Here is a 26,195-nt window from a genome sequence, read left to right on the forward strand (position 1 = left end):
ACTTCTGGAGGGTAGTAGTAGCCCACATCCCGAGGGTCACGAGACTGCGTCTTGATCTGACCCCGATCCATTGCTTGTTAGCCCTGGTCCCCAAACCTAAGAAGAGGAATCTGTCATATAAGATGCTGCAGCTGCTTTTAGTGCTGGCTAGACGGCGGGTGGCTATCACCTGGATGGGACTAAGGGCGCCAGATGTGACATTATGGCTTCGGGATGTAGGGGAATGGACATTGGCTGAGGAAACTCACATGCAACATGCGCGTAGAGATGAGCGGCTACAGGAGGACTTGCTTGCATGGCGTATCATGTGTGCTGTGGGGTCGACTGACAGCGACTCTGATGCTACTAGTGCTGCATTGTTCTCGTCCGAGGAATCTGGACCTGAGGAAGGGGTGGCGGGTGATGGGGAGGGAGAGTAGGGGCTGGGGTAATACCCTGATGACTGCGCACATGTTACCTTATGTCAGATTCTATACTTGCACTGTATCCCGTGGATCTGGTTCTTGCGACTCCTGTTCTATCTGCAACTGTTGAAGCCGTGCTGGGAGTGTGAACTGCGTACACCTGTATTCTCTGTACACTGATGCCAATTTTGGGGGGGGAAAGTATTGGTTCATTCTGCTGAAAAAATAAAGTTTAAAAAAAAAAAAAAATGAAGGTGATGCCCTTGCGCGCTATCACCGAAAGGAAGAGTCACCATACCTTGTGACTAGAAAAGACTTCTTCAAAGAAAAACTTGCAGACATCCGGAGCCAACACTAAGTGGCAGGAGTATGCAAAGCATGTGAATCTACAGCTCTACATGCCAAGAACAGATTTTTACTGGGTAAGTAGCATAATCTTTAGTTTCAGGGAAACAAATCCAACTTTGTTGCGCATGCAAATATGTGCAGATGTTTAAGGCTGAAATGTGTTTGTAAGAACAATGTAAGAAATAAGCTGCTTAACTGCAAGGGCCTAACCCAGGAATATAATGAGGCTTCCGCCTGAAGTAATGCAAAATTTGGAAAGTATGTTCTGTAGGGCTGTTTGCTTAGGCCAAACGTAGTGTGCTGTCTTCTGCAATCTCTCTGTTTGCTTCCCAGCGCAGTCTACCTAATTTTACTAGAATGGTCAATCTTTTGTTCCTTTTCCCTAGACTTTCCCTTTCTCAGCACCTTTTAGCAGATTCAGCAAAGGACAAATACATATGCTGATTGTGATTCGCGGATTTAAAAAAAATCAACAAAAAAATAGATAACTTGTTTGGTTGTACATTTAAAGGTCGGGGAGAGAGAAGGCATTCACTTGTTTGACATACTCCCCCTCCTATTAGGGTAATGCAGCTTCCTCACTTGATTTTTTTTAATTCTATTTTTGCTATGCCACAGAGATATCCTTTACAAGCATCGTACTTCTCTCCTTGTCAGAGCTTCCTTACTCCATATAATTCCCATCTTACCTCTCATTTGTATGTTTTCACTCACAGAGATCATACCTCGCTCCATCCTGATGACTACTTTTGAAAGCAGCCATTACCTACTGTGTGCACTTGGAGATGGAGCCCTTTTTTACTTCGGGCTCAATGTAGACACAGGTGAGTTTGGTTCAGAGTTTGACGTTTCAGAGTTTGACAGTTAAGCAGCAAAGTGAGGTGTGAAATTCTGTTTTACTGTGTAGCGTTAGGCTGATACTTCTGAAAGTCTTCCCCTGAGTCTTAACAAGTAAAATAAGGATTGCTCGTGGGATTGAATTGTTCCATTTTTATTCTATAATCTCCCTTTATTCTGATGTGGTAACAAAATTATTTGGCGATGTGTTTTTGCTTGCTGTCTCTGCCTGGCCTGGTACAGTGCCCTTGTCTATGATTTGTGTTCAACATGTTAAGTGCAATTTGATGTTGAAATAAGTATGAGTTTGGCAGCTGCTTATTTGAACAGGCATGTTTGGGTGACTGAGGGGCACAGCCTGGACACAATACTTATGCTCAGTCAGTAGTGTGCATCAACTCTAACATGCTTTGCTGCCATTTAGACTTGGAAATGACTGAATCAGGATAGGGTCCACTGGAAAGTTAATGTGATTGTTTTAGTTATGCTGGGTTTTGAGAATTTCAATATTTAAATCCAGGGGAACTATCCACTTCTGCTAATTGGAGTTTGTTTTTTTCCCAGCCAGCAAAAAATAATTTTCTCACTGTGGAATCTCTCCCTTTTTCATTACAAAATATTGTTGCTTTTAATACTCTGAGAAGATCAAATGACATATTTATATACAAGTAAAGTCTATGATGGTTCCAATAAAACAAAACTTCTTAGCACCTCTTGCATTTTAACACAGAAGAGCATGGTACAGTGCTCTTTCCCCAGCCACACCTCTAAAGATTTGGAGTTTTCTTCAGGTTAACTTCACATGGGTAAGTGACAGAAGAAAATGCAGTACTGTTGGAAATTTCCTCTTTCTGTAGGGTCACCCTGATTTGTTTTTATTTTCGTTGAACCCTATTTTTGCTGGTTATAGTACTGTGTACTTCACACCTGCTAACCAGAGGTGAAATGCTTGTGCTTCTTCTAACATTGTAAAGTTGGTATACTCCTGATTGACACATTTAACTTACCCATAAGTATCGGTATATGGCATTGAGGTATACACGTTTAATGTTGCAAGTAGACTGTAGCACTCATTGTGCCATTCACTACAGTGGCAATGTAAACATGGCTATGTATGTTTTAACTGCAAATCCAAACCATCAAAATAACCCCTTTTGAAAGGTTCAAACCTTCCTTTTAAATATTTATAGGTGACCCCTAACCTGATCTTACTGCCAAAAAGGTAGGGTGTATGGTATTTAAAAGTAGGACATGTAAAAGTTTAATTTTAAACGTCCTTACTGTGAAAATCCCCTCCGTCTTTTCTCCACTGTAGCAGGTGTTGCTGCTTCACAGTAAAACATTGGGATGCAATATTCAATACAAATCATGTATCTTGGTAATGGAACAAGCTAGATAAACCATTTAAACAACTGCTTTAATAGTTGTTAAAATCCAGTTCAATGGTGATGTCGGGTTTGTTCTATATATCTGAGACTACTAGCCGCAGATTCCTTAACATAGAATTATCCCCAGGTGTGAGACTTAATCCGGAAACCTTTTCTGCCACAGCCCCCCTGCGCGCCGGGGGGACGGCACCACGTGACTCCGCCCTGCCGTCCGCGTTCGTGACGTCAGCGAGGGTACATAAGTCCCACCCCGGCTCTTACGTCCGCTTTTTCTCTTTCTGCATGCAACGCGGATCCGAATTGTGTCCTGGCCTGTTTTCAGGCCTTCTCTTCTTTTTCACGCTTTGGCGTTATTTAAACAGTGTGTGAATGCCTTCGAGCTTCAAAACGTGTACCTCCTGTGCACGTCCTATGTCGGTGACGGACCATCATCCGATTTGCATGTGGTGCCTGGGTGAGCACCATGACTCGGAGAGTTGTGACGCCTGCCAGCACCTTAATCCTAAATCACGGCGAGAGCGCCGGGTAAAGTTGCTGTCGCTCACTTGTCCAGGTCAGTGTCGTCCCAGCGTCTGTCCCCTACCTCGGAAGCAAGGAGCCGCTGTTTTCGTTTGCGACATAGTCTTTCGCCGCGGCCCTTTGGGCGTGGCTCACCGGCTGGTAGGTCCTTCAGTTTGTCTGAGGCCCTGTCCTCCTTCCGCGGTGGGCCCAAATGACAGCCTACGCTGCGGTGCTGCAGACTTCTTTGGCCCTTCCTCCACCTCCTGTGACGTCTGCAGATCCCTTGCCTCGCGCAGGGACTTCCGCAGAGTCGCCGGCGGCTCTGTCCCCAGCGGTTTCGGCTTCAGGTCGTAGGAGGGTGACGTCTTTGAGGTGTAGTCCTACGGGGCTCCCCTCTTCGGCACCTAGCATCCCTGCCTCGCCGCAAATCCCTACGGGGCTCCCTGTGGTGTCACAGGTGATCGCTGGGACTCCGGGCTTGTCCCCAAGTCCCCCTCGGTCCTCTGAGCAGGCGGCTGCCTCACCAGAGGTCGAGCCTGCGCTTTTATGGCGCTGGGAGCTTTTATCCCCAGCTCTGGTGGAGTTGTGGTTGGAGGCCGGGACCCGGGGCACCTTCCTGGTCCCTCTCGGTCCTGGACACGGGCGGCTGCCCCATCCGAGGCCAAGACGGCGCCTTTTAGGCGCCCCACCTTCGCTGTTCCGGCGTCGACCTCGCCCCATTCTCCTGGAGAGCACGTGGTGGCAGGAGTTGGTCCAGCGCCACGGATGCCCACTCCGGCACCGCTCGACGGCGATCAGTCGCAGATGGCGTATTCCAAGGAGCCGCGCCGGCGTCTGGTTCTGGATTAGTCTCCTGAGATCCCTTCTTCTCCAGAGGTCTGTCATCTGTTGGTGTGTTCCTTCCCGGAGACAGGGCTCCATGTTGTTGCCTTTTCATCTGCATCTTCCAGGGAAGGTACTTCACCGTCCCCACGGCCTAAATCCTCAAACTCTTCTTTCCGTGGCTCGAGGCTGGCTTCTCCACCAGCATCTCCACCTTCCCCTGGGGCCCCTCAGGTTCCCCATTCATCTGTGGATCCCCCACTATTCCGGAGCTGGCTGCCTCCCCCGGGACATGGGGACGGACGCCTCAGTCTGCAGCCGTCGCCCATGGAGTAATTACTTTTCACTCCGCGGCGCCCTACTGAGGCCAGTGTTGTCTTTTTTTTCAGGCTATTTCCACGGCTGCTGGTATTCTGAGGATGGGTGAACTGGTCACTCCATTTCCTACAGACAACCTCTTGGAGATTCTCCATCAGGGCTCTGGTGGACAGGAGTTGCTCCTTCCTTTGAAGTGTCACTCCTTAATTCTCTTATGGGGGCTTGGGGGGGGGGGGCCCTACCACAGGCGATCCGGTGCCTCAGGCATTACTGCATTGCCATCGTCCTGCTCCGCACGACCGGTCTGTCTTTCTTTCCACCCTTCTACTCAAGGCGCTCTTCTGCGGAATGCCTTTCCGTGCTTGCCTGTGGTGGTGTTTCCTCCGTCTAGGGAGGCCCGGTGGTTGGACTCATGGGGGCGTAATGTCTTTGCTTCTTCCATCGCTGCCTTGCGGGCGCTTAACACCTTGTGTTTGTTGACCAGGGCTACTTCCTGGCTGTGGGATTTTGTGGAGTCCACTCTTTCTCATGTCTCTCATGAGGGTGACCGTGCTGATCTGTGGGGTTATGTGTTGGATGGTAGGGAGTTGCCGCGTTTATTCTTCGTGCGGCTTTGGATGTTGCCGATGCTCCTGGCCGTGCTATGGCCACTTCTGTGGCTCTCTGTCGCCATGCTTGGCTACGTGATGCTGTTTTTCCTGAAAATATTAGAGCGTCTGGTCGACCTACCTTTTGACTGGGTCCTGCTGTTTAATACTCATGCGGACTCCGCAATTCAGCGTCTTCTTGCGGGCCTCGGTCCTCCTCACCCTTTTCCTCAGTAGGTTGTTTTGCTGATCCTCCGGGTCTTGGTGGGAGGCGTTATCCCACTTGCTTCTGGTTTTCGGTTTTGGAGTGGCTGTTACACTTTCTGTGAGGGTTACTGTGCCCTCTGGGTCCTTGGTTGGCCTCTCTTCAGTTGGCGACTGGTTCAGCCTCCTTTTTTGATGGGGATGTGTTTTTGGTTTATTACTAAGCCTTCTGTGGTTTCTGCCACAGGTCTATGGTTTGTCCTCTGATGCGGGATTGTTTGTTCCCTAAGAGAGGTTCCCAAGCTTCTTGTGACATGTCCTACCCTATGTGGGGTACATGTAGCTATTGTATAGCCCTGTCTTACGTTTGGAGGGTGTGGACCCCCCACTTGCGTGTTCTTCGCCCCGCCTGGTGTCGCTGTATTACGGTGGTGCGGTTTTTGGTCCTTACTGGGGCATGACTTGGCCATCTGTGCTGTTATGTTATGTTATGTTATCTTTATTTGTTATGCGCACAGCTGCTCCAACTAAGGAGCGTCCTGGCGCAGTTATGCTGCGCTGTTTTTGCCCTTTGCCTGCCGTTTGCTCTGGTCCTCTGTCTGGTGTTTCTGAGGTAATAGTTTCCTACTTGTTTCTCCTCTTATCTTCTAGCTGATCACACTTCTTCGTGGATCGGTTCTGTCCGGAGCGGTCCCATTTGGGGTCGTTGGGGACGTTTTACTAGCCTTGCACTTGTTCTGAACCAACGTGATCTGGGCGTTAGTTTCGTGGTGCTAGTCAGCGGCTGGCTGCCCCTGCCTCCTCTTCTGTTCGGTGGCCGGAGGCCTTGGCCTTTGCCCTGGCGCTCCTGCTTCTTGTCCTGTGGGGCTATTGTAATATTACGTTCTTATTCTTCCACCTGCCTTATTGCTGAGGCGCTGTTCTGTCTTGTCTGTTGACTTCAAACTATGACTGGCTCGGCTGCCCTCTGCACTGGGTATGTTTCCTGGTGGAGGGCTTTGCCGCTCTTCTGCCTCTTCTCCTTGGAATCTGTGGGTGGCTCTTCTTCCTCGGTACTCCTCTGTGTTGCCTGCACCTTTGGGGCTTCCGGTGGAGGTCCCTGGTGTGTTGACTGGGCTTGAGGAGTTCTGGCCTCCTTCGTATTGCCCTTGTTTTATCCTGCTGGTGAAGGCTGGGTTGCCTCGTTGTCTTTCTAACACATCCCCTTGAGGTAGGTGTTCTTCCTGGTTGCTGAGGTTCTCTTCAGCTTAGGGCCTGTGACCCCTCCCCTGTTTCGGTGGACTGGGTTATTTTTCCCTCTCCACGTGACTGGTCCCCTGTTGGGGCTCTTGTGCTATCTGAACTGCTGAGGTCCTCTCGCTGACCCTCCTCCCCCTTGGGTATGGCTAGGGTATCTGAATCTGCGGCTAGTAGTCTTTGTCAGTTTTAAGAGTTACTTACCTTCGGTAACGATGTATCTGGTAGAGACGATTCTAGCTGCAGATTCCTTCATGAGCCGCCCTTCCTCCCCGTATCTGCGAGGACCCCTCTCTGTCTTCTGTACTCGCCTGCTTCAGGGTGACGGTCCTTTGTGAGTACCTTCTTTTTGTACTCCCTCCCTAGGGGGATGCTCGCCTTGTTGTTGCTCCATTCCTTCCTTTCTGGTGATTGGTGGGCGAATACCTGGGTATTTTTGCGCACATGCATTTGGTCTCTAATGTGGAGTTTGTTGTGCCCTGCTTCCTTGTGTTGCTTGTACTTCTGACTTTTACAGTCCTTGGGGTTGAGGTCCCCTGGCTAGGTCTCGCCCCTCAGTTCTTTTAGGAGATCCCCCCCACCCCACTCTGGGACGTATAGTGTGTTCCAAGATTTCAGCCGTCTTGAAAATGCAGAAAGTGGGTAGTTGGCTCCAGAAACCTTTACCCCTCCCCCCCTCAACTAATACCCCAATTTCTTAAAAGATCAAAGATCCAGACTCCCTTTATCTCTAAGCCTCAGTCCTAAGATTTAGACCAAAAGTAGAAAAAAAAGCTAAAGCTGAGGAGAATATTGTTGTACCTGGGAAAATAGGCATCTTTATTAATATCCGTTGTTCCATTCTGTAAGTGAAGAATGGAGCAGCCTTCCATGCTAGCTAACATCAGTTTCTTTCTTACCACGCCTACAGACGTGAATCTGGAGCTACACTCTTTCTTCATCTCTTGAAGAGATTGTTCTCTGATTCTTTGTCTCAGATCTACCAGTGTGCAAGGAAACATACAGGGCTTAAAGCTTCTAGGGACTGTTGCAAACAGATGTCTGTTACAGATCCCTTGAAGTGTGCCTCTAGTGTTTGGGTTCAGTGCACAACTTGGAGGCCTGCAACAAATATGCCCTGATGAATCTCAAAGCCATCCGAGAGTGCAAGGCAAATCCCTATATAGTAAAACACTTCAAAACTCCATTCAGGGTTCGCTTCCAGTTGATCTCCGAAGTGCAGACATATTCCCACAACGGATCTTCATTGTGGTCAATGTCTTCCGGTAAGTCTAAGAAGCAGCCTAAAAACTCCAAGCACAACACTTACCCATCCCACCACTCTTGGTTCTCCAGAGAAGGCAGGAGGGCGTCACCGTGCCGCTTGTTCTTACTACTGTTTCACAGAAGAGCCAATTCCAACCTTGGTTCCAATGCACCTTAACCTTCTCGGTTCATGTGCGACACACAGCTAATCAAAGCCATTAACGAGGCTGTGCTGCACATCTTTCCAGCATAGGCCATCAGGGGCCTCCAATCAGGATATCCCCGGCAGTTGCATTCTCGCCCCCATCTGTGCCATTCAAACCCGCTTCAGGAATTGCACCGGCATCTGTGCATACTTCCGTTACAGCACCAAAATCAGAACCAGTCCCTTGGACGTCGATGATGTGGTAGGCGAATCCACAGCCTATTGTGATGTCTGACACCTAGCCAAAGTGCTTTAGAATGAGACAGTGCCCTGATCCAGACTAGGGGCAGTACCCATTACCTTGCGCACAGACATTGCACTAACCTTTTGGCTGTGACTCAGTCCACAGACAGTCATATAGACCCTCACTGTTGGTCACCATCTTCAGGTTTTCATCCTGCCGTTGGGTGTGTAAGCATGGAGTAGATCTCCAAACTTCAGGAGGATTAAAAAGAAGTAAAGGAGCTTTCTCGTTGAAGGGAAGTAGAGCAAAACGCCACAAAATTGTTGGAAGTGATCTCTGCGAACTTCAACAAAGCTAAAATCTGTGTTTTTTTGTCATCGAGCGAGGGAATGCGTGAACAAGGGGACCCTTGCTCATCGTGAAATAGAGAATACTGTGTTCAGTTGCTGTCCACAGTGATACCACAAGTTTGCGCAGTGTGACAGCCAACAGGTCTGCAATCTTTGCTTTCCAATCAACCAATACTCTGGATCCTGTGAGACTTGGTGGAGTTCAAGGGGAAGACGCTCAAGACCTGAGACAAGCAAAGGTGTGCACTCTGTTATGAAGGGCCAAAAGGACACTTCCTGATTCAGAGACTTGGGGTTGTTGAGTGAGGGGGAAGATAACTTCGCCAAGGAAGTGGATGGGGAAGACTCAGACATCGAGAAAGTCATCATCTACATGGAGAAAGAACCCTCGAAGACTGGAAGAAAAACACGGACAGGTAATGCCTAAAAAGAAAATGGTGGATGATTCAAACCAACTCCTAAAAACAAAAGTCTGCCTCAGCGCCAAGGATCTTGCTGACTGAAGCCAAGACAAAGCACAAAGATCCGATCTGGTCCCAGCCAAAGAATACCACAGGTGGGAGAGGTGGCAAAGAAACATTGACGTCGAAGGCCGAACGAAACAGAGAAAAATAAGACTGCAGCTATAACGGCAATACTAGAATCTTTGATGTCAAAAAAGAAAACACCTCCTACCCTTAACACCGAAGGAAGCACACTTGAAATAGAGAACAAGAAAAGAAGGCTTGAAGCCAAATTAGTGACCATATTAAAAAAAGAAGAAAACATTTGATTCCTCATTACAGGCTTTCAGGATTCCATTGAAGCCTTCGACAGAAGACTCAAGGGAAGGATACGGAGGAAATAGGACCACCTCACCCTGAGCCTCAGGAGGAAGAGGAACAAGTGCTCTTCTAGGCCATCGCCTCAAGATGATGTTACCGTGTATAACCAACTGGACAAAAAAGCATCCAAAAGGTTTAGAGTGCAGATGGGAAAAGAAAAAGCCACATACTAGTTTCTTGCTTGAAATATTGATACATCACAGAACAAGGTCCAATACCGTCCTATGCTACCAAACATCATGTTTCACGGGAGAGAGGCTTTAATTAGCGAGCAACATGCAGCACAGTAACCCCAAGGGTGGAGAAAAAGTACATGCACTCCTCCAAAGATCCTGCATACATAAGGGGCAATGTAGTGGCTGATTCAACCATCGTAGGCATAGGCAGGAGAGAGAAAATGTCCCTACTGCCTCTGGCCCCCCACCAGATAATGAAAGCAAAAGGATTCAAGTATTGGGAAGAAAATTCGAAAGAGAAGCCTCTACTCAATGAAGGATAGCAAACTCTAATGATTTGCTAAACAGATATGCCCATTAGAACTGGGAAGAGATGGCGGAAAATGAAATATCTGCCTTAGCAATATCAAAAAAGAGCAAAAGCTCTAGCTGAAGAGGGGAAAGGCATCGCAAACCAGGGCTCGAATAATCCACTCGTCCGCTCGCATTTGCAAGCCAGATTCAATTAGGGCGAGCTGTTCTCCGGTCCTACTCGCCCTTTCTGGCGAGTAGTAAGACAAACTGACTTTTGTCCTCTGTATCTGAAAGCAGAGGAAATGTGACAAGATAGTAAGATTTACAGGCATCTTTATTGCTCACAAAGTGAATGAGAAGTAAAAATGCCTTTAAATCTTGTTAACTTGGCACATTTGCTCCACTTTAAGAAACTAAACTCAAGTGCATTTCAGTTAGGTCAAGAAAATTGTTTAGGTTAGTAGACCTGTAGGTCTAGTAAAAATTACATTTTTTGAGCCCTGCAAATCTATGCCCACAGTAAGCACTAGATGCTGCAGACACAGATGCAGGACTGATTGTGACAGGAACAACATTAAGATGCCATGCATGGCTGAGAATATCAGGCTTCAAGATTGAAATACAGGCCAATATCGCCAACAGTCTGTTCGATCATGAACATTTGTTTGGCAAAGCAGCTGATGACATGCTGCAACAAATTAAAAAAGACGATCTGGCGCAATAAATGGGATTCCTACAGTTCAGGGGTCACCCATGAAGAGGAACCCTCGAACTAGACGATGTACAGGAAGAAGGGTGTTCCAGACTGGGAAACCGCATCAAGGTTTCCAAAGCACGAGCCAGCCACAGCCTGCATATCATCAGTGGCAATTTCAAACACCACAAAGGCAGTCTTTTTGTGGTCAAACAAGAAGAAGCCTGCCTTCGAGAGGGGCAGCAACCCAGTAGGGGAAGGATTGGATACTTCTGTCAGGAGTTTAGGGAGGTGACATCAGACAAGTGGGTGCTCAATATAATACAAAACAGTTTCTGCATAGAGTTGGGGAAACACCCACCAACATGTTATCCAAAATTAAAAGGGCACACAATGGAAGAGAACATCTTCAAAAAGAAGTACAAGAACTGCTACACAACTGAGCAGCAGGAAGAGTGCCCTAGAGAGAGAGAGAAAAATCTACATATTTTCTGTTTCCAAAACCAGACAAGACGCTGTGTCCCATACTACACCTCTGTTTCTTAAACTCATAAGAACACAACAATTCAAGATGACAACCTTACAAGAAGTTAATCCTCAGCTTCAACAAGGGAATTTCATGGCAACTGTAGATCTAAAACATGCTTATCTATACATTTCAGTGAACACAAAACACAAAAATGTCCAGCTTTTGTGTTTAACAAAACACACTACCAATTCAGAGTGCTACCTTTTGGCGTAATGTTGGCCCCAAGGGTTTTCACAAAGCGCCTGGTGGCTGTAGTGGCACAGCTGAGAGGAAAAGGTATACATGTCTATCCGTACCTAGACGATTGGATGGTAAGAGCAAACTCTGCGCACAAGTGCAAAAAAGTACCAAGACCGTGATGATACACTGCACAGACTGGGATTCACAATAAGCATGAAGAAATCTTTACCAGAACAGCAGAAACTGTTAGAAGTGAACATAAGCACAATTCAGGGGAAGGTTTTCCCATGCAGCAAGAGGGTACAAGCTATAACACAAGAAACTCTGATACCTGACCGCGAGGAGTCTGGGGAAATTATTGGGAATGTTGGCTTCATGCAAACCACTAATACCACATGCATGGCTTCACATGAGACTCATACAAGAATGAATACAGTCAATTGATTCAACCAGCTGGGAGGATCTATTGATTGTTATTCAAAACATACAAGAGGAAATTAGTTTGTGGAACAAGACAAATGTAACAGCAGGAACACTAATTATGACTACAACTCCAATAGTGACCATTACCGCAGATGCCTCCCATATCAGATCAGGGTCACACATGGGGAAACTCGATTTGGGAGAAATTCAGAATCCTCAGAAAGCAGTGCAACAAACTGAGTTAAAAAGTGTGTTCCTAGCCTTAGAAGCCTTTCAACAGCATTTGTGGAGCAAATCGATTAAAATAGAAACGGACAATACTACAATGTTTTATCATAACAAACGTGTGGGGGTGGGGGCACCAAGACTTCTCCTTTACCAAAGATGGCACAACAAATCTTTAGAAGGGTCATTCAAAGACACAACATTGAGGGTTATGCATCTAACGGGAGTAGATGGTGTACTCGCAGACAGACTGAGCAGACACATCAGTCTCACACAAGTGGGAACTGAAACAGACAGTGACCCAAAAGTGGGGTACTTCAAAATAGTTTTGTTCGCAATAACAAAAAATGAGAAATGCCAGTTCATCGCGTCCAGACTTGCATACCCTCATTCCGTAGGAAATGTGTGGTCGATAAATTGTCCAGGGAGGTTTGCTTATGCTTTTCCCCCGATACTACTGCTCTCAAGAGTGATTAAAAAATGCAGACGGTCACTGATGAGGCTTATACCGATATCACCATAGCGGGCAAGGCAGACATGGTGCTCAGATCTGAGAGAGATGGCACAAGAAATGGAAATACTACCATTATTGCACGATCTACTCTTGTTGGAATTGGGAAGAGTTATTGTTATTAAATAAACGTTTATAGAGCAGACAGCTACCCACACAGGATTTCCTGACGCTTGGAGACGAAAAGGGGTCAGTCATTGCCCGCTAACTCAGAACAACCATGTCTTCAGTGAGTTCTACATCCAAAACCAAACACATTGAGTAGCAACATTGCTCCTGAAAAATATAGGGTTTGATAATTTAAGACTACATGAAAAATCAATTGCAGTCCTCGGAGAAGCAAGGAAGGCAATAATTAGATGTTAGACTGCAGAACAAGAAAGATGCACATATTAGTGCCAAAAAGATAATCTGCTTTAAAAACCGTCAGGAGAAACTACAGTAATTAGATATTTAACTCCTTTGTTAGAAGGTCTAACTTATGCTTCTCTGAAAGTGCATCTAGCAGCAATAGTAGTTTACACAAGGGGCTACTGTAGCAATCTGTCTCTTCATATGAAATACCAAAAAGAGGTCTATTGTGCAAAGAGTCTGTGTACTCCCTTACTAGTGGACAGGGGCTTGATCTAGCAATCCCAAGGTACTCTTCTAGGGCATAATGGGGTCAAGCAGCAATAGCCTTATCAGAGAGGAGTGTTAGACATCTGCAAAATACACACGCTTCCAATAAAGGATGCACACTACTCATATGGAGATCCACCCTAATTTATATAAATAACATGTATTTTTATATGTTTAGGCACAAGAATCTATAGGATCATTTAAGTGCGTTTTGCAAGAGAATTAGTTTTGTTTAAAAAGTGGCCATTTTTCAAAAGCTGTAATGTTATCCTATGGGAGGAAAAGCAAGTACGGCATTAGGTAGAGTACAGCGACTTATGAGACTAATCTCTTGGACTCACGATACTTATCGTTTTCACAGTTTCACATCACCGGGTTCAGAAAATAAACGTTCACCATATACACAAACTTTTCACACTCCCACGTGTGGGTAATACTCACGATTCAACACAAAAAACAATAAGAAACTTGTGATTGTGGTTTGGTTTACATATTCATGATAAATACGAGTGTATTGATTCTGTTCACTTTAGTGGCTCCCTGAGGAAGAGCTTTTTTTGCTTGAAATGCATTGGAGCATTATGGAGAAGAATAATGTGGAAATGCAAAATAAATTATTCTGATTGAAGGACAAATCAGATGAATGTAATATCAGAATAAAAATCTAATTGAACTAAAATCATGTAAAACGTTGCAATTATTTGAATATTCTCTGAAGAGAATAATACTAAGAGAGTGCATACAGGGGGATGCAACCAAATTGTTTGGAAGCACGGTTCAAATTTAAATACTTGGCGTTTTAAAGGGGGGATACGTCACCCCAGGAGCACCCCGAAATAATTAACTAAACTAAGAAATTCAAGTTCAACATTAAGGTTGTGCGTAAGCAATTGCTTGATCTATCTACTACAAAACCACCCGCTGCCATCAGCACACCGAACAATAAGATAAATAAAAACGATGTCTTCATATGAGGAAATCACTAAAACGACAGAACAAATAGGAGAAGATCTTTCACATTCTCAAATAACGAAGTGTCCAGAATTTACACACTTATACAAGAGGAAACATCACAGGCAACTACTAACCGGACCAAGGAACAGAGCATTAGACAACTGATCTATTTATCAAAACGCGAAATCAATCAAAGGTTACACGCGAGCACACATCAAATATCACAGAGCTCAAAGAATACCTCGTGGCCTTAGGATAGCACTGAAACCATCACTGTGCAAAAATGCAAAATAATTCCAGGAACGGTGGTACGCGATACTAAATAAATGTTTGCTCAACTTAATAATATTAATAGTAGAAGAGTTATCGAGTATATTGGAAGACTTATCCAAGGAAATAGTGGAGGTCACAAACGAACTAACCAGTATGATGTCAGCTGAAGATTGGTCAAAAATATTGGAAGACATCAATACACAGATATCCAAACATTCACAAGAAATGAATGAAAGAAAAATCAGGAAGTTTAGGAGGGACACCCTGGACTATAAATTAGGAGAAGTATATACGTGGGCGGAAGTATATGCACAAAGACGTAGGAACCGACCTTATTCTCAACAGACTGACACATCATCTGGTAGTGAAACCACGGAATGAACACATCAGAGTATATATAAAAAGTCAGTAATCACAACGGAGTCACCACAAATACCACAAGGGGAAACTGCACTACAATCAACTTCTGGCCAGCCTTTTTTTAGAAGAAGGTCAGTTAGAAAGAGGAGATCCCGAAGGGCAAAGAGAAAAAGAGCATCCGAATACGAGGAGCATGACAATCCCCAAGAAAGACAAGAAGAAAACTCAAAAGGAAACCTAGTCATCAATATCTCAGACTACAAGTTGACTCCATCAGAAACAAAATTGCTACGAAGAGGAACATCGTTTGCTCCCACCACTGAAACCAACCCATTAGAACTAGAGGTGAGTTTATTTAAACTCATGAGAAAATTACGTCTGAGGAACTTCTTTGAAAACGTTATTCCAGACCAACCACAAAAAGAACCAGATGAATTACGTGGGTTAAAAGTTAGAAGTACATACACGGCCCCAACAAATCATAAGACACTGGATTTATTTGAAACATTAGTAAAACAAGACATATCACATATCAACTGCAACAGAAAAACCAAGAAGAATATCGCACAAAAGGATTGGGATACGTTGAGGAAACTAGCAGATAATCCCAACATTGTATGTCAGAAAGCAGACAAAGGTGGAGCATTGGTAATAATCAATAAAACTAAGTACGAAATGCAAGTCAGGGAACATATCGCAGACAATACGACCTACATGAAATTGGAGGGTAATCCAACTAGAGAATTTGCCACCTTATTGAAGGATCTGGTCACTAAAGCATATGACATGGAAACCATCAAAGAAAAGACAAAGAATTTCCTAATAAAAACCAACCCAAAAAGTCCATCTTTTTATATGGTCCCCAAGATCCACAAGAACGAGACAAATCCACCATTCAGACCATGGGTACTCACAAACTTTCTTTCGGGGGCCAAAATTACAGTGTGGTTTAGGGCCGAGGGCCGCACCAGTAGGGGCGGGGTCAGGGTCAGTGGGGGGGCGGGCTAGAGTAAAAAAAAAATCAAACCGGTTTCAAAACATTAGACAATGTGACAATGCTATATTTCAAAAGCAGATGTAACTACAAAGAGGACATTTTGACAATATATTCTTATATGCAGACAATAGCAATCTTAAGAGGCATTGCCTAGCTCCATACACACTTTGACCCCAATTCCATCAGTCTCTCTCTCTGTCAGTGTCTCTCTCACTCAGCCAGCCTCTCTCTCACTCAGCCAGCCTCTCTCACTCAGCCAGCCTCTCTCTCAGCCGGCCTCTCTCTCGCTCAGCCGGCCTCTCTCTCGCTCAGCCGGCCTCTCTCTCGCTCAGCCGGCCTCTCTCTCGCTCAGCCGGCCTCTCTCTCGCTCAGCCGGCCTCTCTCTCGCTCAGCCGGCCGCTCTCTCGGCCGCTCTCTCTCTGTCGGCCGCTCTCTCTCTCTCTGTCGGCCGCTCTCTCTCTCTCTGTCGGCCGCTCTCTCGCTCTGTCGGCCGCTCTCTGTCGGCCGCTCTCTCTCTCTGTCGGCCGCTCTCTCTCTCGCTCTGTCGGCCGCTCTCTCTCTCTCTGTCGGCCGCTCTCTCTCTCTCTCTGTCGGCCGCTCTCTCTCTCTCTGTCGGCCGCTCTCTCTCTCTGTCGGCCGCTCTCTCTCTCTCTGTCGGCCGCTCTCTCTCTCTCTGTCGGCCGCTCTCTCTCTCTCTGTCGGCCGCTCTCTCTCTCTCTGTCGGCCGCTCTCTCTCTCTCTCTGTCGGCCGCTCTCTCTCTCTCTGTCGGCCGCTCTCTCTCTCTCTCTGTCGGCCGCTCTCTCTCTCTCTCTGTCGGCCGCTCTCTCTCTCTCTCTCTGTCGGCCGCTCTCTCTCTCTTCTCTCTGTCGGCCGCTCTCTCTCTCTCTGTCGGCCGCTCTCTCTCTCTCTCTGTCGGCCGCTCTCTCTCTCTCTCTGTCGGCCGCTCTCTCTCTCTCTCTGTCGGCCGCTCTCTCTCTCTCTCTGTCGGCCGCTCTCTCTCTCTCTCTGTCGGCCGCTCTCTCTCTCTCTCTGTCGGCCGCTCTCTCTCTCTCTCTGTCGGCCGCTCTCTCTCTCTCTCTGTCGGCCGCTCTCTCTCTCTCTCTGTCGGCCGCTCTCTCTCTCTCTGTCGGCCGCTCTCTCTCTCTCTGTCGGCCGCTCTCTCTCTCTCTGTCGGCCGCTCTCTCTCTCTCTCGGCCGCTCTCTCTCTCTCTCGGCCGCTCTCTCTCTCTCTCTGTCGGCCGCTCTCTCTCTCTCTCTGTCGGCCGCTCTCTCTCTCTCTGTCGGCCGCTCTCTCTCTGTCGGCCGCTCTCTCTCTGTCGGCCGCTCTCTCTCTGTCGGCCGCTCTCTCTGTCGGCCGCTCTCTCTCCTAGTCTGTCTGCCGGCCTCTCTCTCCTAGTCTGTCTGCCGGCCTCTCTCTCCTAGTCTGTCTGCCGGCCTCTCTCTCCTAGTCTGTCTGCCGGCCTCTCTCTCCTAGTCTGTCTGCCGGCCTCTCTCTCCTAGTCTGTCTGCCGGCCTCTCTCTCCTAGTCAGTCTCTCTCCTAGTCAGTCTCTCTCCTAGTCAGTCTCTCTCCTAGTCAGTCAGTCTCTCACTCTTTAAATAGCAGTATTTCTCTACTATTAACAGACACGCAACAGAACCTAAAAATAGATTAGTGATATATAAACACATAACTGACATGGATTGCCTGGTTACAGGGCTTTTAGTGGGATGAAAAACCTGGGGGTTCTCTCAAAGGGCCATGACCGATCAAATTAAGGGGTTGGCTTAAAAACATGTAAACACAAATCCTTGTTTATCATAGTGTGCCACCCTACTGGTATGTTGCTGTTTGTCATTGGATTCAGATATGAGATACAACCAGTAACATAATACCTGCAACAAGTCAGGACTATTGGCTTTGCCAATAGTTGTTAGTTACATGAGATAAATAAGCAACAACTATGGCTTTGTTGTATATAAATTATAATATTGAAAATGCGTCAGGTCTGAAAAGATGAGACTGTGAAAGAAGTAAAACCAGTCTATTTGAAATTACTTCAAAATCTTTGAGCAATGATGCTGCTACTGAGATGAGATTTTTTTTTGTTCACCCGGAGGGCAAAAATGGAGACCCCGATAGTTAGATGCATAAGATAAATAAGCAACAACTATGGCTTTCTTGTATATAATATATAACATTGAAAATGGCGAAAACAGAGACCCCGATAGTTAGTTGCATAAGATAAATAAGCAACAACTATGGCTTTGTTGTATATAATATATAACATTGAAAAGGCTTCCGTTCTGAAATGATGAAACTGTGAAAGAACTTAAATGAGCCTATTTGGAATTACATCAAAGGCTTTGAGCTGCTGTTGAGTTGAGATTTATTTAAGGGTGAAAATGGAGACCCAAGAGGTTGTTAGTTGAGTAAGATAAATAAGCAAAAAGTATGGCTTTGTTGTATATAATATTAAAAATGCTTCAGGTCTGAATTTCAGACCAATAGTCTCCACATGCGGAAGCGTCCATGAACCAGTAGGCCAATTCATCGATAAATACTTACAGCCAAGTGTCAAAAAAATAGGCTCCTATATAAAGGATACCATAGATTTTCTAAACAAAATCATGGAAATAAAACTGGATATTCAAGAATCCATACTACTGTGCACAGCAGACGTAAAATCCCTATACACATCGATCCCACATTCAATGGGATTGGAAGCTATGGAACACACTCTCATGCAGACAGATTTGGAAACCTCTATGCAAATATATTCTGATGGAATAAGTACACTACACCTTGTACCAGTTACTTCAAATGGCAAAATGAGTGGTATATTCAGCTCACAGGTACATCTATGGGCAACTGTACAGCTTCGGCGTACGCAAATCTGGTCATGCAAAGATTTGAGGAACAACACATTCTATCTAATCCAACATGGAAAAACCAAATCAGAGCTTACTTTCCATATATTGACGATATATTCATGGTATGGACAGGTACGCAGGAAGAAGCAAGAACAACATTGGAAGCCTGGAACAAGATTGATGAACGCATACAGTTTACCAGTGAAACATCAGAGAAAGAAATAACTTTTCTAGACGTTCTAATCACACGGACCAACAATGTACTGGATACGGACATATATCGCAAGAAAACAGATAGGAACAACATTTTACATTTCACCAGTCATCATCAAACATCGTTAAAAACTCACATGCCACAATCACAAATGATGAGAGTGAAGAGGATTGTATCTAACCCTGAAAAATGCTCAACACGACTAATGGAAATGGAACAGAGGTTCAAAACAAGAGGGTACCCTCCAACCAAACAAAAATGTGCAGGAATTAACCGTAACAATCTATTATAATGCAAAGAGAAACCTGAAAACACCAGGATGGTGATGGTATCTAGATTCTCAACAGTCAGTAAAATATTTAAAAAAATCATCAACAAACACTGGCAAATACTGTAGGAGAGTGGGGTCTGCAATCCTATGGTCACCCCAGATTTTTGCTTTTTGCTTCACTGGTTTACGACTTTCCCTGGCTGTTGGCCTGCTTATCAGACCCACAGCCTAGCTGTTCTCTCTCTAAATTGACAACCATGTACTTTAGGTGCATTTACCAATTGGTACTGGGCCACCATATCAGTCCCTGTACCCAGGGCCTAGGTGTACCCAGGGCCTACCAGGGGCTGAAGAATGTATTATGCCACCCCTGGCTGGCCATCTAAATCTGACACAACTGGCTGCATGACAGCTGGGGCAAGGTGGTGTAAACACCCTTTGCTATAGATATAGTATACCTATATCTAACCCTAAAATGGACACATATATTCCTATCAGTCACTCCTATGGAAGGCCTTATCAATCCTGAAGGCAGAGTGCTTGGAATTATGTGAGATGGTGCTCTGGCATGAGCTGAGCCCGTTTGCAGCTTGCGGAACCAAGTCCTAATAGCGGTTCCATGATAACGCTATACCATATACTCTTAAGTGCATTATCTACCTCGCGGTAAAATGCTAACTCTGGTATAACATTATCAAAACATGTCGAGTAAGGTGTCATACAATTTGGAATACTACCCCCTCGCCAATTCTGGCGACGGGAGTAGCATTCCACCATTCTAGAGGGACACGACATGTATGTAACTGTGAACCCCGGTTAAAGTTAACTCGAGCCTTGGCATCACAAAATGGATGCTGCCACCACAGACACAAGTCTGACCTCCTGCTGCTGGGAGTCCTTCCAGCGAGGATGGCTTGGACAAAGCGTTTCCTGCCTTGGGAGGTGCTAGCACCACCCCAGACAGGATTTTGTGTATTGAGGTAGGGAGGCCTGAAAGGAATGAGACATGCCTGGGGCACACAAGGTGCCCTGTGCATACACTGGTTCAAACCAGTTGCTGGGGCATCCCAGCCCCAGCTCTGGCAGGAAACCGGACAAAGGATAGGGGGTGTAACCACCCCCCTTCCTGGTCCCACCCAGGGGAGGGACCTAGTCAGTAGTGCAGCCCCCTTTAGGAGAATAAAGGTAGGAGCTGGTCCCATTCCAAATTAGATTATCCTGAACTATTCTTCAAGAAGAAACTCTGGCCTTCGACGTTCTGCACCACAGAAGACTGAAGAATCTCCCTTGTGGACAAGGAGTGTCCACCCTGCAACTGCAGGCACCATCAAGCGTCCAGCGGCTTCACTTTGTCGTCTTCCCTCGAGGATCCAGACTTCAGAGCCCGACGAGACCCGGATTCCCAGACCTCTCCGACCTTAACCTGCATCTACAGCAAAGCTGAGACCCGTGGGTGCAACGAGACACGTGGCACCGGCCATCTTGAACGAACCTGCACTTCGCTTCCAGCACGACTCCCGAGGTAAACTCGACCAAGTGCTTTGGGGACTGAGAAGCCCCAGCCCGAGCAGCCCCTGCACCGAAGATCAGCCCTCCAGCATCCACGAGATCTGCGTGGGGCCCTTCTGCTTGGTTCCTGCTTGACGCGTTGTCTGGTCACTTGCCGGCTGGCTAGTGGCCTCCTAGACGACGAACCTGTGAATTTCCACTGCTGATCTGGTTGCTCCAGATTGGCCCTTGCTCCCTTACAAAAGAGGGGCACCCCGGACTTTCCTAGTCCGCACCAGACGCTTTCTTCACTCACCGCGTGGGTTGCCTTTGCCAAGGCCTGTTGCCTCCAATCCCGGATCCAACACCGCCGACAGCGAGAGCCTGCGTGGGACAGCTCGTGCCTCCATCCTGGTAGTCGAAGACACCTCCTGGTCCACGTGGCTGCAGAGTCAAGCGTCCACTCTTCACCTGATCGCGACGACATCTGGTTCCTTCCTGGTTCCTCTCCAGTCACTGGCTAGTGACTGTGAACATTGTCCCCTCTGCTTTCAGGTCTCCTTCTTCAACAATCCACCCTTGGATTGCACCGGACATCTTCCTCCTGGTCGCCTGCAGCATCTTTTCTTTCAGGCTCCATTGACTTCAACGCGAGAACCCGACGCATTTTGACACCTATGCACCCGCAGCCCGTGGGTGAGGTAACGAGAGCATTTCGGTGCTCAAGGGTAGTTTAACTGTCCTAGTGTCCAGTTCCACAGTCGTTGTTGTTCTAACTAGTCCGGATTGTCCGTACTCACCTTTTCTTCGAACGGTACTGTCCATAGACGTTGTTACGCATCTCGCGTGTGAGTTCACACTCTGCACACGCGTTCTGTGGGCCTCCTATTACTTACCTGAAGTTAGTGTAGCGTGGTCCCATCGATCCTACAGCCTCTGGACAGCTCAATTCCGATTATCGACTTTCACATTCCACTTACATAGTATATGGTTTGTCGTGCCCCTAGGGCACGATTGTAATTTTTTGCGACTTGTAGTATTTTTCGTAAGAGATTGTCATGTGCCTAGCCCTCTGACCTCATAAAGAGTTCAGAGGTGTTATTAATAAATATACTGTTTATTTTCATAACAACCTGTGTGGTGTCCTTTCACTTGGTATTCAAGGGGTTATATTGTGGTAAAACAGCTGGCTTCACATGCCAAAAGAGTTTAGCCTAAGACTGCTTTGTCCATGCTACCATTAGGATAGCTGGTCTATAAGGTTGACTTACAACCAATCACCATAAGGGTTGTTTGGACTGATACAAGGTGATCACTAGAACTAGTGAGCATCATATATCAGGCCAATTTCTCAGAAATACTAACTATGGAACCCGACTTTAAACAGAGCTTTGCACAGATACCAATGTTTGCCTACGCGAGAAACAAAAATATAGGGGAAATATTGAAAATAAAACACAAAACAGCACCTAAAGCGAAGGGAACATCTCCATGTCTGAACTGCAATAATTGTAATGGAGTCATCCGAGGCCGCAAAATGAATCACCCCATGAGAGGCAATGAAATCAAACTACATGCAACAGCAACATGCAACACTAAAAATGTAATTTACTTGCTGAAATGCCCATGCGGCAAAGTGTATGTTGGGAAAGACGGAAAGAAAACTGAAAATTAGGATTAATGAGCACAAGTCCAATATTAGAACAAGTAACAAAAAATCAACAGTTGCCATGCACTTTATGGAGGCTAAACATAATATATGTCAACTGAGATTTTTGGTCCTAGAAGTCAAAGAAAGAGAAGAAGGAAAAGACAATACCAGACACCTCCTTAGAAGAGAAAGTTATTGCATTATGAAATTAGTCATGCAGACCGTATGGATTAAATGAACGAATAGAATGTTTATCTTTGAGTATTCTCATAACTGGTGGAATAATGCTCTGGACTGAGTAATTGTAATAGTTGCCTTACTGTTATTAATTTATTTGCTTCTAATTTTAATTCACGAATATGTATCCACACAGGTTCAAAAATTATTGAATTTCCACCACATTCATCAATTTACTTAGAGGGAAACACCATACAGGACACAGTCGGCAAGAACATTTCCATGACATTCACTTTTTACTATTTAATCAGTGTCTTTACTATTTAATCACTGTTTTCACTGTACTACATTACACGATCACCGCCGCGTTGGTTATTGGCTGAACATTGAGTCATATAATCAGCCTGTAGATACGTTTAACTAAAAGACGCTACAATATGGCCGCCACACAAAGTCCCGTCTCTATTTCATGACGTTTATATTGGAAGCTACACATTGGTTGTCTTCCATAGAGACTGAGTCCACCGAAAACCGAACCGACATCGGGAAAAACATTTACATTAAAACAAGTAAGTGAAAGTCACCACCGACTGAGTAGTCATTTAAATAAGAGAACGTGTGATACCGTGGGGCATCTATGCAATGTTAACGGTTCGTGGTAACATGATCGTCCGACATTAAGTTTTGACAGCATATTGAAACTACGGTATAAGGAAGTCGTCAAATGTGTAAGTAATTCTGAAGTTTGCATGTTGACTTAGGTGTGATTACACACGTTGTCCGTTTCACTCATGATACTTATCGTTTTCACAGTTTCACATCAACGGGTTCAGAAAATCAACGGTCACCATATATGTAGCATCGTGCTACAAAGAACCACAGACACAAGTTCTTATATTTCAGGAGCTTTATTATCTGCAACCTGTCTCAACCCTGTCCCTACTCTAACTGCCTCTCTCTCGTCCGTCCCCTCCTCTTCCTGTCCACCCCCTGAGCTCCACCCACAACCACTAGCCTGCTAACTTCACAACATCTCCCCCTTTTGTAACAAAACAAATAAACACACTGACTTCTTAGTCCATTTCTTCAATGAGCCTTTTGGGTGGACGTATGTCACGATGAGGTCGTGGTGACCTGATTCTCGAATTGGTGTCACTCCGTGTCTCATTGATTGGACCAGTGTTCTCACAACTGACTGAATGTGGTTCTTCCGAACAGGGAGTGTCCATTTCACTCGGTAGGGTTCCGGTGGTATCGCGTGGCAGCTTCTTGAAGTGCGAGATATTTCTCGTGATTTGTCGCTGCTCTGATTCTGCAGTCAACATAGTTTCTTTCCTTTTCGTGATCAGCAACGGTTCATCCTTGAACAGGCAGTCGGTCTTTTTCTGCTGCTCTTGCTTGACAAGCACACGGTCTCCTTCATGTAACGAGAGTGACCTCGCTCTCCTTCGGTGATCTGCATATGACTTCATTTTGTCTTTTCTGCGTTGGTCTGTTTTCATCATTTCTTGATGATCTTGAGTGGATGACAATGATGGTCGTAAGGCCCCTTCCCACGTTGGAATACGAGTTCTCATGGGACGTCCCAGCATGAGTGTTGCCGGGCATTGCCCCGTGGTTGCGTGAGGAGTTGTCCGGTAAGCTCGGAGGACCTCGTTGAGGGCAACTTGTAAATCCTTTCCTTCCGCTGTCGCATGTTGAAAAGTCTTTTTGAGCGTGGCCATGAATCTTTCAATTGTTCCATTAGCCTGTGGCCAGAGGGGTGTAATCTTGCGATGATGGAAATCTAGATGTTTCGCAAATGCTGCAAAGTCTTTTCCATTAAATGGGGGTCCGTTGTCCGTCTTTACCGTTGAAGGAACTCCCCAGGCCGCAAACACTTCGTCCAGTATCTTGAGAGTACTCGCGGCATTTGTAGACGGTACAAAGTGTGCAATGGGATATCGAGAATGCTCATCAATGATGGCCAGCACATATTTGCTCGATGCTAGGGGTCCATAGAAGTCAATAGCAATTTCTTGCCACACCCCAGGTGGTAGAGGGGTCATGTGCAGTGGTGCTGGAGGGTCACTTTTGCTTGTGAGCTGACAGAGGTGACAGTCCTTCAAGGTGGCTTCTACCATTTGGTCGAGATATGGAAACCACACTCGCTCTCTTAATTCACGTTTGGTTGACACAATACCCCGATGTCCTTCGTGGGCAAGGGCAACCACTCCTTGTCTCAGTTGAGTGGGAATCACGATTCGCTGGTTTCGCAGCAGTATGCCATCAGTGGTGGCTGACAGCTCACTGCACACGTGCCGGAAAGCCTGCATTTCTTGTTTAATGATAGGATCAGTCTCTTCATCCTGAGAATCACGCCTCCACCTATTGTGTCGAATCCTGCGCAGGACCTTCTGCAGGATGACATCTTGTGCTGTGCTCTCTCGGATGGTGTCCATTGGGATAGCGGGAGGAAGAGCTTGGTCAGTCACAAAATGTATGTACTCTTCCGCAATGGACGATTTAGAGACTGACTATGTGGCTGGGTGTCTGGACATATAGTCAGTCGGGTTTTCTGACTTCCCCGGCTTGTGGATGATGGTGAACGTGTACTCCTGTAGCCTTAGGCCCCACCTTTCGATCCTTGGGGGCATCTTGGATCGTGGGTTTCCGTAAATGGTGACGAGAGCTTGGTGATCTGTGATTAAAGTAAAATGCTTACCATATATGAAAACATGAAAATGTTCACATGCCCACACAACGGCAAGACTTTCTTTCTCGGGCTGCGAGTATGCCCGCTCCGGGTCAGTCAAGCTACGACTCGCATATGCAATGATTTGACGTGGATCTAAGTCATTGTCATATTGTGCCAAGATGGCACCAAGCCCGATAGGGCTGGCATCCACAGTTATTTCAGTCTTTCTTTGTGGGTTAAAATATGACAGGTGATCCGCAGATGCCACCGCTTTCTTGATCTCCTTGAATGATTTCTCGCATTGGGGAGTCCACTCAAACGGCTGGCCTTGTTTGGTCAATAGACAGAGGGGATGGCTGATTGTTGCGTAGTCCCTGATATAGCGAGCACAATAACTGGCCATTCCAAGAAATGACCTGAGCTCACTGACGTCCTGGGGACTCTTGGTGTTGTTCAGAGTCCCAATCTTGTCGGGATCAGGTTTCATGCCAGCGCCTGACAAGATGTGACCAAAGAATTTCAGTGTGTCCTGGTGGAATTCGCACTTCTCTCTGTTTAGAGTCAGGTTTGCTTCCAGTAGTGCGTGGCAGACACGATTGAGTGCGATATCATGCTCTCGTAGATCAGATCCATAGACAAGGATGTCATCACTATAGTTGAATGTGTTGGGAATGTTCTGAATGACCTGCCGAATGGCTTCTTAGAATATTTCGGCTGCAGAGGAAACTCCAAAACTGAGTCTCTTATATCTGAACAACCCCAGATGGGTTGCGAACGTGGTGATGTATCTTGACTTTGCCTCTAATTCTAGCTGGTGGTACCCTTTATTTAAGTCCAACTTGGAAAATACCTTTGCCCCGTTTAGAGCTGAGATCATATCGCTCAAATGTGGTCCCGGATGTCGTTCTCTTTCGATTGCAGTGTTGGGCAGGCGCATGTCTACACAGTCTGACTTTGTTGGCCGTGCCCTTTTTGGGAACGATAACTACTGGGGATACCCACGGTGTTGGACCCTCGGTGCGCTCGATATCAGCGGCTAGTAAATCCTGGAGTTCTTCCTCCACAGCAGTTTGGAGATGGAACGGTACCCGTCGAGGGTGTTGAGCGACGGGTCTGACTTGTTCATTAATATGCAATCGCACTTGGCAGTCTTTTAATTTGCCTAGTCTTTGAAA

General features: G+C 46.2%; 1 protein-coding gene across 1 annotated transcript in view; it reads left to right on the plus strand.

Moving 5' to 3' along the window:
* Nucleotides 1-26,195, plus strand: part of DDB1 (damage specific DNA binding protein 1) — a 1,014,306-nt gene that overhangs the window by 463,712 nt on the left and 524,399 nt on the right. The window contains exon 15 of the mRNA XM_078680637.1: nucleotides 1,469-1,576. Within this exon, the coding sequence (XP_078536763.1) occupies nucleotides 1,469-1,576 (108 nt within the window). The remainder of the gene's footprint in view (nucleotides 1-1,468; nucleotides 1,577-26,195) is intronic.

Source organism: Lissotriton helveticus, chromosome 3_1, assembly GCF_964261635.1.
Source record: "Lissotriton helveticus chromosome 3_1, aLisHel1.1, whole genome shotgun sequence".
NCBI lineage: Eukaryota > Metazoa > Chordata > Amphibia > Caudata > Salamandridae > Lissotriton > Lissotriton helveticus.